Here is a 15,674-nt window from a genome sequence, read left to right as displayed (position 1 = left end):
ATACACAACCGAGTGAAACAGTCCGGGTCCCCAGTTCGCTGTGAATGCATTTGTTGCCAAAACTTTGAATCGTATTTTGAACTAAGTGGTGCTTCCACTTTTTAAAAAAAATGTCTTGGGCTGTCAGCTTTAAGGAAAGGAAAACAGCAAACTTCTGGGATGGGGGGGTGAGGGAAGGTGGTGGCGGCTAACAAAATTCAGTCCGGACTGCAAAAGAAAAGTGAAAGGTGGGGTTCGTGTTGGAGGCGACTTTGAGACTGAAGTCTGTTCTGCTCAGAATTCAGGGGAGCGGGTGATATTTCTTGTTTGCTTCATTGTGTAGGAGCAGCCGTAATTGTTTATTTCCCCCTTTCACTCAAATAAGTAAAAAAGAAAGTGCAGTTGTGTGTGGCACACTGATGGCATTTTTCACTATGACATGCTTGGTCGCTTGTGTGACTTTATTACATAAGCTTAGTCAGATTGGCCATTTTTCGAGTGATCTTATGCTCTTTGTTGCTGTGTGCGTTTTCTGTTTAAATTATGTGGATTGCGGTCGGACTTTGATACCTACAAGGAACAGGAGTAAATATCTGCACATTGAACGTACAGTTGGTGTGCGCTAGCCGCTTGTTTGATGCGAAGCTTTTTTTTTGGACCCGCGCCTGGACTGCCCCCCCACTCCCCCGCCCCCCATTTTTCGTTTCGGTTTGAATTCACAACAAAACGTTTATAAAATGATCATTTCCTGCCCTGGTTCGCCTGGCGTAAATCAGTTGTGTGTGTGTCCTTTCTAATTCTTTTTTGAAAAAAAAAGGGACATCTGTAAATTTGGGGGAATTACCACAGTCATGTCATATTACAGTTACACTCCGTCTACACGAGCCGGAATCACCTTTAATCATCGCGGGCGTTTGATGCTTTGCGTTTTGTGTGTGTGTGTGTGTGGAGTGAGGATTTGTAATAGTTGTGTGTGTTTTTTTTAAAGGGGGAGTGTTGAAAAAGTAAATAAAAAGAGGTAAAAGTGTAAATTCCAGAGAGGGCGGAAATGAATAGATTGACACCGAGTCTGATCTCAGCCGGCACCGTTAGTTTGCCTTCAACACCTTAGTTGCAGACGTTGCTGTAGTTTAACGATCGCACGTTTCCTACAGTCAGGAGGAATAAAAATCAAACATTTTTTCCCCCTCTGGAAGTCCTGCGAAGCAATTCAATGCCGGTCCTCACGCCCAACGAACGGTACCATCGAGCGCCTTGCTTTCCGACTCTTCCCCCATCTCGTAAGTCAGCGTCCCCCCTTCTCACCATCAAACAAAAGAGTAAAAAAGTCAACAAGAAAACAAGCCCCTGGAGGTTGGAGTGGTTGGGAGGGGAAGGGGGGAGCGAGAGGAGGAAACAATCGCCTTGTTTTGTCTCTTTTTTAAAAAAAAACACGAAATAGAAACAGATAACAGTGGTCTGAGCCTCAGCTGTCTTCACGAACAGTCTGAGGCACTCCACTCCAGTGCAGTTGGCCCCCAGTTGGTGAAGGTTTTCGGGGATAAAGTCAGGGCTGAGAGTGAACGGTGTGCGTGTGTAGCAGAGAGAGAGGTGCCCGCTTGTGGGATCACTGGAGTCCAAGTCCGCACAGAGCGCTGGTGGCCGGGCTCTGCCTTATTTCGCGGGCAGTATTTAAATGAGTACCGTAAAACACATTGTTGGCGTGTATGTTTTGTAAACGCTCCCTCTTTTTTTTCTCCTTCCCTTTCTCTCTCTCTCTCTGTCTCTATCTCCCCCTCCGAAGGACCGTAAAGCGTCGTGAAAAGAGCCGGGAGGGGGGGGGAACGAGCCGATGCCGAGTCCTGGAATCTGATCAGACTCTTATCAATGAAGCAGCAGATCATGGCGGATGGCCCCAGGTGTAAGAGGCGAAAACAAGCCAACCCCAGGAGGAAAAACGGTAGGAGAGAGCACCTTTCCTTTGCTACCATCGCCTCCCGCACAAAGTTAACCTCAGATTGTGAAGAGCGGCTGTATTTTCCCCCCTCTGTGTAATGTTGATTGACTTTGAAAAGACACCCCCACTCCTAGCTCCACCACACACCCCAGTGAAAGTGGTGTATGTGTGTTGTGTGAAAGTTACTCCCGTCCCCTCTCTCTTTCTCCTTAATACTTGACTCGCCTACGGGAGGAAACCGTTATGTGCCTCTTTTGTTTGTTTTCCAAGCGATCGCTTATTTAGCTAAACTCTTTTCGATCAAAAAAAAGGACGTGTCAGACTTTGGCAACACTTCAGTCTAACAGAACACACCTTACATACATATGTTTGTTAAATGTTTTCGTACTTGCTGTCCAAGCTTTCTCTCTCTCTCCCCCGTCTCAGAGATGACTGCAACTTTTCTTTCAAAAATTATAACCCTCAAGGAGAGAAAATGACCGTCAGGCGAATTTTTTTTTAAAATGAGGAAATCTCTCACGTTTCTTTAGATTTTGTTTTGATGTGTCTGTGTGTGGTGCGGGGAAAGGGAGGGGAGGGGTGATACCGGGAGCGGAATAAAACGTTTCCCTTCTTGATACCTCGTCGTTTTGTGTGTGTGTGTGCGTTTGTCGCCCTTCACATTATTTAAAGCCTGTGTGTTTCGGGATCAGGCTTTGTTGATGCGTTTATTCATGTTTTCACCTCGCACGAGCTCAAATGTTATGCCGCCAGCTCGACATTTTGTGTGAACATTCATTTCATCTTGTGCTCCGTACTCTTCCCCCCCGCCAAAGAAAAATCCACCCCTACCTTGATATGTTTGACTGGATCAGTAAATAAAGTGCCCTTTAACAATAGCAGAATAAAAAAGGCGAGCAATCGCGAGTTTCTATTTAAAGTACAGTCCACACCGACTGGACGAGAAGACTGTGTGTGTGTGTGTGAATGCTACCTTGCCCCTTGATACAGTCTGCTCTTTCCTCCTTTAGCAGATTAAACTTATTGATTTTCTCCTTTTTTGTGTTATAATATCAATGCTTGCGTGTGAGTCTTTTCTCTCTCTCGCTCTCTGTCTCTCCCTTTCTAAGTATTCCAAAAGCACGCTGCTGCTGTCAATAGTGGTTTTCCCCTTCTTTCTGCTGTTGTATGTACATGTGTTCGTGTGTGTTCATAAAACATGGGAACATGAGATTACAAACCAATGTTAGGGGAGACAAATAAGGTAGGGTTGCTTTTTATACCAACGTGCTTTGAAGATCACTGGCTGGATCTCTAACGTGACTTCCAAGTTTTCTGGAGTATCTTGTTTTCAGGATATTTTTAACGGGATGATTTACTTTAACACTTTAATGCGCATCCTCCTTTTTTCTACCCCACACCCCTCCGTTCTGGTAGTTAGATGGGGGTTGCAGGTAAAAACGCTTTTCATTTTCTCCCGTGACATGCACACATCCAAATGTCTTTCCCCCGGGGAATAGCCTGCATTTATCATCGCTGACTGCAGGAGAAGATTTTTTTTAAAAAAACTCTCTCTACCACCCCCACCCCCAAACCACCACCGCCGCCTTCTCTTGGAGTCATGGAAAAGATGTCAGCTCCTTGCTTGTGCATCCGCTGATAGCAATATTTGAAGATGTTATCAGGGCGATATGCATTGCAGGAAAGAAGTGAGGGGGGGGGGGGGGGGTGGAGAGAAGAGAAGGAGGAGATGCTGGGCTGCGAGTGTGCGGCCAGGCAGGAGGGGAGTGAAAAAAATACCGAGAGCAAAAAAAATCGAACAAAAGGCAGTGTCAGTTTCAGTCACAACGCAAGTCAGATGATTACTGACTCATCTGTAACTTTGAAACACTTTTACTTTAAGTGTTTTGTTTCAGGACTCGGGAGACCCGCGCTTACTTAATAATTTATACTTTGGGTAACTTTGATTTCCAGTTAGATCAAAGGAAATCAAATTTCTTTTTAGCAAGTGGAATTGATGTGCATGTAGCAATTTCACAACTGGCAGTCGATCGCCGTTGTTCAGGGTGTATTTACTCGAGTGGAGAGGGTGACAAAACTGTCCTTGTTGTTTTGGTTAACCCTTTGGTAACTAATGTTTTGTTAGGGTCTCCCATCCCCCCACACCACCCCACACCCTCTCACCCCCGCGCCCCTTACATACCTCGTCACCTTAACTCACACCACACACGCACACACAGGTCCCGTTTGTGACACTCCCTGGGAATGCTAGCGTTCTGTTGAGAGAGAGCGAGAGAGCCCTTTTGTTAATTGCAGAAATAATGTCCGCGATGTTTAATGATGAGGTTGACCCGCCTGTTCCACCACCCGCAGTAAGCCTTCTGGTCATTGTATTTTTAAAATTTATTTTCTTATTGGTGACCCATCCGGCGATCTGGTCACTTCTGCTAAAACAACATGCCTTGAACTGCTAAAAGTTTGGTCAGGATCAGTGAGAAATTAACCAACTTCTCGAGAACTGTTTGAAAAGAAAAGTTTGGACGTTGTTTCGAAGTGGGTTTCAGCTGCGAGAGATTGTACAAAATTGAGAAAACCTATTTAAATAAAGCCAGCCAACATTTTTAACATTTCAAATCTGCCGAATCTGGGACAGTCTGATTGTTAGATATCCGTCAAGCCTGTTCTTGCCTTTGAAGAGAGAGAGAGAGAGAGAGGGGGAAAAAAAAACTATCATGGGATTAACTGTTGTGGGCCGACACTGCTGTTTCTGTTGAGCGACGCTGAACAGTGAGCCTATCATCATGGTCGGCTGACCCAGTGTATGTCTCAGTTCAGGTTTCGTGAATCCGCCCAGCTGCAGCAAAAGAAATGCTTTAAGTTCTAAAATAACAGGAGGAAGAAGGAGGGTGAAATAGAAGGAGAGAAAGTCTCTCCAGACAACAAGAAAATAAACGTCACTGGTGGAGCCTTGTAAACCTTCAATAACGTCCAAACACTGTTGCAATACTTTCATCAGGTGTTGCAAGTAACAGCTAACTGTAAAAGCTACACTTGGTTGCCATTTGCAACCAGCCTGCTGACCAAATGTGAGGTGATTGGTCTTGATAGTAAATATTACATTTTATATCAAATATAGTACAAGTGCAAAGCGGGCACAATAACAATCAACTGTCCGGTTTTTTTTCAGATAATAAAACCATTCATTAGGATTGCGAAGATTTAACCCCCCGCCCCCTCTACTTACCTCAGACCCCAGCAGCTATCCATCATCCGCTGTAAACACATTAGTAAAGGATCTTTCCTTTCTGTTAAGATGTATTGATCATTGTCAATAAAGGTACTTTGGAGGAACGGGTTAAAGCGAGCAGAGTTTTGTGTCTGCACTTATACTGAAGGTAAAAGATAGGCAGTCATTCATCTATGGCAACAGTGCTTTCAAGATTTAACAAAGGCAAATTATTTCCAGTCCAAACATTTTACCCCGTTGTCATTAGTCCTGGCCTTGTAGGTGCGCTTTCGTTGATTGAGGAGGAAGAGAAGGCTTTCTAGGCTTCTTATTTTGATTTTTTTAAAAAAAACTGGCGTTCTTTTTCGCTCCTGGTGTCATTTCCCAGAAAGCGGCTTCCCAAGGTACATGCTATTTTGCGCCTGTCATCAAAGAACAGAGGAGAGGGAGAGAGCAGGTTTGCAGTGATCACAGACAATTGATTGTCAGGACTAATGTGTTTCATTTACATGTTTATAACGTCAATAGTGCTAGGGTGTCCACTGTACTATTCAGTCCACAATTCCACAAGGGTGCAATTGTCTGTGCGTCTATAACAGACACCTTTTCTGATGGGCTTTTAGTTGGCTCTTTTTTAGCCTGTTTTTTTTTACATAAATAGCGGGGAGGGGGTTGGGGAGAGGGACTGAGTCAGACTGGCTGCTGTGGCATTACTGTTGATTTTTTTTTTGCTTTATGCGTGTAACGTAATTAATAAATATCATCCGACACTTAATTGCTGATGTTTGAGCAGATGCATGCAGGATCTGTGGAAAAAGCTAACCGAAATTTTTAAAACATAATCATACACGTTTCATTAGGAATATATTTGGATCAATCCTATGGCCGTCAGAAAGTGTAATATTTTACAGGCTTTTCGAAAAAAATAACTTTGAAATGTAAAGGAAGTGTATCTTTGCATGTTGTTGTGGGAAGAGTTATTTATTTTGTTGTCTGAGAGTTCTGCCTAACGGGAAAATATGCACAGCAGAGGCACCGTTAGCTGAACTCTGACTCTGCGGTCTTTTGAATGCCTAAGGTATGATTTCACTTTCACTCACATCAATGGTGACCTGAATGCCTTTCATATCTGATCCGCCGTGTCTCTCCCAGTAAACATCCCCTGAGGGGAGAACAAAGAAAGAGCTGCTTCTTCTTAATCACAATTCAGCCCTTTCACCGCCAGTAGGCTAAATTTGCATTCGGCATCAAGAACAAGATGAAAAGAAAAGTGAGAGGATAAGAGAGAGGGGGGTGGAAGGGGAGAGAAAGAGAGAGAGAAAGGAGAGGAGGGTTTAGTGTCGAGGAAAATAGCTTAGGTGTTTGAGAGAGCTAACTGGGCTTTCCCTAGTTACAGCCTTACATGGCTCGCACTCTCTCCCCTGTCCGTGTAGCCTTGGCCTGCTTGACAGACAGACAGATAATGTTTCAGGATGGCATGCCGGTACTATTCGTGGCCAGTCGCTTGCAACACTTGAGCAGAACTGTCTAAAGGGGATCAAATTCCCACTCCCGAGTCTGCCGCGCCTGGGGTCAGGTGTACATCCTGAATACGCCTGCTACCCAACATTTTGTGTGTGTGTGTGTGTGGTTGTATGATACAGCCTTACAGTTCACCCATGGAAGGTGAGCGACAGGATTGTGTTCCCACGAAAGGAGTAATATCTTTGACGGGTTTCTATTTTAGTTTCAGTTTGGTTTCAATCCATCAAGTACATTTTAGGTCTTTATAAAATTTTTTTTTAAAAATTATTCAACACAAAAGTGGAGCTGGCACGACATCCCACTATACAGAGCACTGTCATGTCAAGGCATTTTAGAGCTATTTGATCGGGGTAGTGACAGCTTTAGATCAGTGACCACCTTTATCTCCAAATCCGTAGAAGTGCAGCAGCCTTTTCCGCTGGATGTGAACCCTTACGGGCTGTGCAGGCTACCAACCAGAGATTTCGGACTCAGCTAATAAGCTGCAATTCGCAACAATTAGTTGGCTTGGTGAAATTAACAAGAAGAATGTAATTTCCCAAACCAGGGGGGCAGCTGAATTCGATTCCATCTCGTTTAAAGAGTAAAACTCGAAATTTTATTTAGGGAACTATCCGTCACGCATTATTATTTATTTATCTTAGATGTTAAGGGGCTGAAACAGTCTCCAAACGCAAGTTTAGTTTTGAAATAGTTTCGAAGGGCGGTGCACTGTTTTCATGCTACTTACATTCTGGACGATTTATTTAATTTTTTTTTGTTCAGGAGCATAGGGAGTGAGGGTAGTTGTCCTTTGCTGCCTGTTTTGCTGTTCTGACTTCCCCTTGTCACCCTTCCTTCCAACGACTGACAGATTTAACCAGGTTCACTTCAGCGCACACCTTCACACAAACTTGGGGTGGGCAGTAAGTGAAGTAGAAAGCTGATTGCAATTTAAAACAAAACATTTCTGTGCGAGGCAGTTTGCTGGGATCGCCCTTTGCCAGGCATGGGTTGATGTCTGCTCAGACGCTTTAACCCCTGGGTAGGGCACTTTCTCAGGAGCTCCCACTCCCTCGTGTCATCAATGCCGGTGGAAGCCAGCAGAGGATAAAATTTACCACGTTTCCAGAGGTTTCACTTTCCGTTCTCTCTTGAAATAAAACGTCGCTCGTGAACTTCGTGTTTGAGGCGTAGTGAGTTAAATAGAGTAAGTGTCAGTGTGCTGGAGCAGCGTGGTACTGTGAGAAAGCAGAATGTTAACATGAAAGGTGTTTCCTATCTTGTTAGAGCCGATGCTAAAACTGCAAACTCCCCTGCCACAGAGTCTGATGATTGGACGATACTGATCAAGTTCCCTCGAAGATGATATACTACTCTGCTGAACTGCCCATCTCCTCTTTAAAGTCAGATTACAAAGAGATGAAAGGAGTTGAAAGTGAACATCGTGAAGCTTGATTACAAACATCCCGCGGTTCCTGCAGGGCTTGCTAGGAGCGTGTAGTACATTTCCAGTGGAGATTTGAAATCAATAAACTCGCAAAAGTCCGACTTGGACCTGAGTGAAGAGGTAGTACCGGTGAAGGGTTACCGCACTGGGGACAGCATGAGTTCACGTTGTCCCGTCCCAGCAGCTGGTGATGGGCGAACGCGGGATATCCCCCGGGAAACGCATTAGGCATCAGGAAGGTTAGTCCGGCGGCGCCGCCTCTGCGCAATTCCCAGCGGCCGGTTCAGAGAGGCGCTTACCTGGCCCCTGGGGGATGCAGGCGAGGGTCAGGAGAACAGAGGAAGGGCAAAGTGACTTTAACCACCAGAGAAGGCAGTGGGACACCACACCTCCCCCCAACCCACCTCAAAATAAAACCATAAACTAGTCTTAGAAAGGTAAGAATGTAGAGGGGATGCTGTTAGATCTTTGGGAACAAGCCAATTGCGGACCACTGGACAGAAAGCTCAGGCCACTCATAGGCAAAAAATGTCACTTCTGGACCTTGTGTGGACAGAGCCAGAGCTTTGGAAAATGTGTAATATCAAATCGTGCATAAAACGACTGAACAGTGATTCTTCCCATTAAGTGACAGCTTGCACAGGGCGTTTTCTAACACATTACCGGAACCAGAGGGAACAGTTACTGAAAAACAGATAACCATAAAACAACAAATTCCAAATACTAATAGAAAATACGATGCAGTATCGAACTAAGCCATGCTATGGCAGAAACAACTGTACACTATGTTTTTTTTTCTGTGTGTGAATACTTCTGTATATGTTGGCAAAACTATTTTGGATGAAAAATGGAAATTGACAGAGCAAGTGCTGCCAGTGCAGTGAGCTTCTGCAGCCATCTCCTGCCCAGGGGTCTGTAGTGAAACACTAGTTTTGAGCTGTACTGGTGACATACGGCACTGTGTATTTGATTGTAAGGTGGAAGAGCACTTCTGGCAAGGTCATTGGCAGAGTGAACAATCAATAGCAGATCAGCAGATTAAGATATCATGACATCCAGAATCCAAGCCATTTATTTATTTATTAACATGAATCGGATACTTCATATACTCTGATCTAAACTTAATTTCAAAGCTGCTTTTTTTTGCCCCTTCTCACTAAGTGTCACTCTCATCACCTGTGTTCCCTTTCTCCCACTAACAAAAACATAGCCATGAGCTGGATGGGCAGTGTTTTGTCCTGAGGTACCTCTTACAATAGTGACTGTTGAAGATATGTGAAGTTATGACCGAAGGTGGCAACATTGCTGTCCTTTGCTCAGTTCCTTGGGGTAGTATCAACATATGACTCATATAAGAAAATTATTATGCTTGGGAATCAAACTTTTGTTTTTTTTATATCTAAAATACTGGTTGACTCGATCTCTGTTCACTGTGAAGTGGTTTCATTTCAAACTTAATACATAAATGAAACATAAGAGGCATGTATTACAAGAGTTAGTTAATACCAGCAAAATCAAAGGAAAAGTTTCAAAGCAAGTTTTTATTTAAAGAACAAAATTCATGATGATGATATATGATGCATGAAAGCTTGTAAAACCTAAAGGCTAACTGTTCAATACATGCTAATTGTAAGTGTGTCAGCTCCTGGTGTCTTCTGCTGTTAAACTGTGGTGCTGACCAACACTTCCTCTGAGAGTAAGCGGTAAATGCAAAGAAAGATTAGCTACTACTCTCTTGAGCCCCTTTGTGCCTCTACGTGCAGTTGAAAGTTTACATGTAAACAGCCCTGTAATTGCAGAGGCATGACTTTGGAATTCATTTGTTCTAGGATAGCAGCAGCCACTTATGCAATAAACAGCTTGGGCACATGTGCCTGTTTAATCTGAGGATATGCTCACCTGCGGCTGTACACAGACCGTTGAAGTTCAATAGACCATCCTGTCTTCAAAGTGTCCACCGTTATGATAGTCTAAGTAAAGCTGGTTGCTTGTTTATCATGTAAAAAATATAGTCCTTGTCTGTTTTTGTTGTTAACTCTCAGTTGGTTTATTGTACATTTTTGAGGAAAGCTCCCATTATAAACAGAGCTGCTCTCACCAATGTAAAATGATCAGTCTCCAGTAATGGACACTGTTGTGACAAGGCTATCTCTTCAATGGGAGCCCATACCTGCCACAAAACAATTCCCAAGCTATTCCACATAGTTTCATGCTAGGAATGATTGGATAGTTCAAACAATTCACTTGACTCAAAGATGTCTCCTTCATGAGGTATTCATGGGATGTCATATTTCCTTGTATTTCATAAATGCTCAATATATATGTATATAAACTACTTATTTGATTGAGATTCTTCATTATTCAAGCACTGCAAAGTTAATGAACACAGAGAGGTAACTGCATTGAAATCCAAGTACTTACTACACAGGAAAACCTCAAACTAAATAGGAAGGGAAAAAGTAGTTTACTTGAATAATGAGTTTCATTTGCTGTTAGAACAAACAACAAAAAAGGCAGCACAGATGCGACTAGTTCAGATAGCCCTTGTCAACTTAACAACTCTTGAAGATGCAACCAAACTCTTGAAGATGTACAACTTTCTATACCTCGATTCTAGCATCCAGCAGTCTTGATAATCCAGTAGAATTTGCTTTTAGCAGATAAGTCAGAGTGTGAAGCCCTTCTTTGCATTTCATTCAGAAAAAAAAAATTCCTTGACATTTGTACAGACAGCATATTCAGACTTGCCTAACACCTTTGAAACTTTATGTTATGAATGTGTGTGTGTGTGTGTATGGGGGATATGTTGCACGTTGTTGTATTAGCAGTGGCTGTTGCTAGCTACAGTACACACATCTGTGGCTGGCAGGAAGGAGTTGTCTTCAGTAATTAATGTAATGAAATATTCATCTGCGCTACCTTTTCAGTAGTCTCACAAATTAGGCTGTAACACTTAATGTCTGCACTGCCTCCGTTTTTATTATAATGGCAGGTTTTGCATCCGCAATTAGGACTTATACTGACAGTTACAATTTCCAAGGGATGGTAAACAGCGTGGTGTATGAGAAGCGTAATCCACGTGCAAAGCCCCCATCTCTTTAACCTTGTTGTTTTTTGTGCAGAGGTTACCTTTTCCCGACAGTGCAAAATCGACTTGACATAACTGTTCATCAGTTTCAAGGTTCTCCCTCGAGGTATTTACATCAAATCAGCCCAGTCAAGCTTCAAGTTGAAATTGGCAGCCCAGAAACTGACAGGGTTGGGACTGGGAAAGAGACAGCACATAGGCAGCGAATTGACAGCAGTAGGGTGAAAGAGACAAAGCTTCTCGGCTTCTGTGGAAAAAAAAGATCAGCCCTAACGGTGCAGGTCAGCACGATGCAAGGCACTCTTTCAGTGCTACTATGGCTGTTGTGAGGTTGTTATTCTGGGTGTGGGGTATGTAAAGGTGAAGCTAAAACATAGTAACCTGGTGACACAATAAAAAGAAATTTGTGAAAAAATTGTAGTCAGTTCTAAAGTTAGAGTGTACTTGTAATATTTTGTCACTTTTGGTTTTATGTGAAAGCTGTACAAACAATCATAATTTTGTTGAAGAGCTTGCTTCTTTTGATGGCCCAGCAGTTTTATAGTTAATAGGAGACAGCGCTGATCAAACTCAAATGGTCTGGTCTGAAAAGTTATTCCAATACAAAAAAAATCTGATTAGTGCAAATACACTTTATTCAAACGTCAAGCATAAAGGCCTGTGTGGGTGAGGGTGGGGGGTTGTGGTGCAAAACGCTTTAAAATTGCTTCATATGAGCACCCAGAATTTAAAATATGTTATTTTAAAATTGCATGGTAAATGAAAAGAAAAGAACATCCTAAGGTGTCCATTGTGTGTCAAAGGAAATAAACAGCAGCCATTGATTCTCTGTTGAGACAGAAAAAGTTTTGGATGCACTTTGAAGAAATAAATGCGCAGAACCATTTCTGAATGGTTGGGTACTGCTTGGGTAGCCCAATGCCTGAAAAAATATCGGTCCTATCTCTATTCAAGTAATAAAGGTTCACCTTAAGAGTTAAACATTCTTTGAAATACTTTCCTTCAGCTTTGCATTTGACAGGCACTGGGCATCTATTGATGGTTTTTCGATGAGCAGTGTTGAGCTAAAGTAGTGTGACCAGAGAGTTTTGTTAAGCTCTGAACAAAAGATTGGAGATGCCTCACTGGCATTGTCCACGCATATATATTGACCCTTGTCACAGTTTTACTTGATTTAATGCTCTGTTTATTCCTATCTGTGCTTTGAGACCTCCTTTTGCCAAGGTGCAGAGAAGCAGCTTAGTAAATAGATTCTGCAACCTTCAGATTTGTTTTCTGTCTGTCTTTGTAAAGGAGAGAATTGTAGTCCACTCCTCAGGTTGTTTCAAAAAAAGAAGTGTTTGCTGTGAGATTTAATCGTGGATGGGTGGGGGTGGGGTGGGGGTGGGGAGGTGTGAGCTCAGGGTACTCTGCAGAGGTAGTCATGGGAAGCGTCTCTCGACTGGAAAGAATGCACGGCAGGTCAGGGTGTGAGTTTGCAGGGAGCCATAGCCAATGTAAACCCCTAGAAGCAGGTACTTTGTTCCTTGTCAAAAATCAAAAGCCACACCAGTTATGAAAAGGTTGGAGGCATCACTTTTTAAGTTGTGACAGCTCCAGTTGTCATAGTTTCTGCAACATTTACATTATTGTAAGCCTCCCAAAAGAAGTCATGACATATTCAGCTCCTGTTTGAGTTCAAATGCTTACCCTATCACCCAGCTTGACAATTGTCCGAAATTTGATATTGTTTCCCATCAAATGAAATCAACTAAACTGAGTTTTATCTACTGTGAGAAAAAAAAGTTCATGTTATGTTTAAAACTCCAATCAAAATTATGATCCATTCTTCAGCAGGATCTCCAAAATAATTATCTTATTCATGTGCATGTTACTTCTGGATGGGTGTTGATATATGTTATTGAATGAGAGATGGAAACAAGTTACTGAAGAAAGAAGAATGAAGTAAAACACAGAGCACAGCGTGGAAACAATAATGTATACTGACAATTACACATAGACACTACCCAGAGAAAACGCAACTATAGATACCTATACAGATGCAGATATCATATATAAACACACAGACACATATGCATAGACATGGATTCTGTCAGACACAGTCACAAAATATATATCTTTACTTTTCACTTGTATTAGATTAGGACCAAAATGTTTACATTGTGCACACTAACATCACAGTTGACTTTTTAGGAATATATATATAAACCTTTAACTTTATAAAATAGCTTATCCTTAGAGAAAGGGACTTGGTTTTGGGCTAAAAGCATTCACACTTAGTGTCTTTAAAAATGATGGAGGTGCTAGGTTTTCATGTGCAAAGCAGTATCAGAGTCAGACCAGTTAAAGCCAACTACATTTAGTTAAAGCATATCATCCCATCCCACCCCGAACTGTGTGCCACATAAGCATACTCTGGATATGCATCTCAATTATTTTAGACACATTCTAGGATTATAAATATCAAAAACTGAACAATGCTGTTCAATCCCAGGAATGTGAATCCAGTTGTAAAATTTGCTGAACAACCATATTTGATGATAAAAGAGTTGCCCTCAATCCAATCACTAGTGTGCAAACACCCCAAAGCATTTGTACATAATTAAATAAGGTTGTGACTGTCTGATTTGAATCCTCAATTCTCCGTTGCCCCTTTCTCTCTGCTGAACATTTGGACAGGTAAACAGATACAGATGCAGTCACTTGATACAGTCTTGGTTTGAGGGGTGGTGGAAATCAAATTCAGTTTAGATCAAATGATTGAAATTGAATTTGAACTCCCATTACAAGCAGGACAGGAGCAACATGACACTGATGATGTGTTTGCAGCCTTATGACCCAGTTATCAGTACCCTGTGGTGGAAAATGGATTTGTGTCCTCAGTGAAGCAGGTAACAGCCTATTTTTCAACAGCAACAGTTCAGATACATTGTCTGGCCCAAAGTATTTCTCCATGGGCAGCTCACCCTTTCACTGAGGTGGTTGGAGCAAAGGTTTCAATGTTAGAAGTAATTGGCTGCTTGCACTGTTAGTTGCATTTATTCTCAACTGAAACTGGCAAGAAAAGAAGGAAACAATGTCAGAGTAGCAGCGATTCTGAACTGAAGAAGAGTTTGACCATGTGGAGTTGACTTTAGTGAGCTGGAGAGATTTGTCCATTGAGTGTCTCATGGTATAGCTGTCATTGGACTGTAGGATATCTTGATGGTGCCAGTTTGCCCAACTCAAAGTGTGCCCTCTCTGCATACAAAACACAAAAGCTTCGTTGGTAATGTAAAGCCTCAGCTTGACGTATACTACACATAAAGATACCAGATGTCTGGCAGTGAGTTACAAAGCTCAGTCCGATGCTTCTAATGACATCATGTAATGGCATTGTAATTTGGAAGTACTAAATTCAAGTGGTTAATGAAAGCCAACCATACTCCTTGTTTGCATTAGAGCTGCTAACTCATTGCCAGCATTTTGTTAGCCTGTCTGTTTATGTTTAATAGTTTTTTTTGTTAATTTCTTTCTGGCATATTTTTATGATGCAGAGTCTGTTTCTTGATGTTAGTGTACCTTGATTCTAAGTACATACTTGTGTCTCCTTGCCAGCGATCCTCTTCTATAACCTGATGTGTACCATCAGCATCTGCACCTCATCAAGTGATGTCCCATCGATAGCTGTTGTGCATTGTCTACAACTTGATTTATGACAATGATATGCCACTTTGAAAGAACAATTTTGGTTCCTTCAATGTTCTCAAATACAATATTCTTTACACATTAAAGGTGCATCACCTAATGGCGATGTACAGTATATTGAAGTGCATGTGCAAATCACTGATTTCAGATACTGGTGTTTCTGTGAGAACGCTAAATGAATTTCACAGAAGCCAATTGGGATCTACTTAAAGACATTTTTCACAATGTTTGACACTTTCTCCCTCATGATGTAATGTCACTTTTGTGTGAAGAAATAAAGCAAATCGTAAGGAGTTTTGTTAAGTCATGGAGTATTGGAATAGTTTATTGGGATTGACTCGAATGTCTACATTGGTGTTATTTTCTAATTATAAAAAAGAAATTGACAGTGGATATTTTTTAAAGGGGCCTGACAAGCTGACAGCGTGGAACCTGTGACTCATTCCTGCCTCAAACCATCAAGTGACATACAGGGAGTGCATATTTTAATGGATGGGCGTTGGAACGAAGATGATTTTGAAAGAGGTCGAACCCCTTCTTGTCAGTCTGAGAAGGGTTGGCTCTCTGTTGTAAAATCAGTTCTAAGTGCCATTAGTCTGACGTCCTTAATATTTGATGCAGGTTTTCTCTGAACTGTGTCTAATTTCTACACCTTTCCATATGAAGCATCAAACCGCCTATGTTCTGGCTTATCCTCTCCGGCTAAGTTTGCTTAAACTGTCTAAGCTCTTTGAATTTTGAATTCCCTTGATGCTATCACTTTTGTCATTTAACAGCTTTGAGAATGATCATCACTGCAGCTAAAATGTTTTAAATCATTGGGGCT

General features: G+C 42.1%; 1 protein-coding gene across 3 annotated transcripts in view; it reads left to right on the top strand.

The window, feature by feature from the left end:
• The window catches only part of LOC122551730 (zinc finger E-box-binding homeobox 2-like), a 151,022-nt gene that overhangs the window by 1,142 nt on the left and 134,206 nt on the right, over nucleotides 1-15,674 (top strand). For 2 of the 3 annotated variants that reach the window (XM_087989233.1, XM_087989235.1), the window contains exon 2: nucleotides 1,763-1,918. In XM_087989233.1, coding sequence (XP_087845359.1) covers nucleotides 1,846-1,918 — 73 coding nt within the window. In that variant the 5' untranslated portion in view covers nucleotides 1,763-1,845. Of the gene's footprint in view, nucleotides 1-827; nucleotides 1,260-1,762; nucleotides 1,919-15,674 lie in introns of those variants that run through there. The other variant, XM_087989234.1, reaches the window with a different exon arrangement.

Source organism: Chiloscyllium plagiosum, unplaced genomic scaffold (assembly GCF_037043375.1).
Source record: "Chiloscyllium plagiosum isolate Xiang-an unplaced genomic scaffold, Cpla_swu_hap1 HiC_scaffold_7, whole genome shotgun sequence".
Classification (NCBI taxonomy): domain Eukaryota; kingdom Metazoa; phylum Chordata; class Chondrichthyes; order Orectolobiformes; family Hemiscylliidae; genus Chiloscyllium; species Chiloscyllium plagiosum.
The sequence above is the reverse complement of the archived record's forward strand: the minus strand, read 5'-3'. Positions and strand labels throughout refer to the sequence as shown.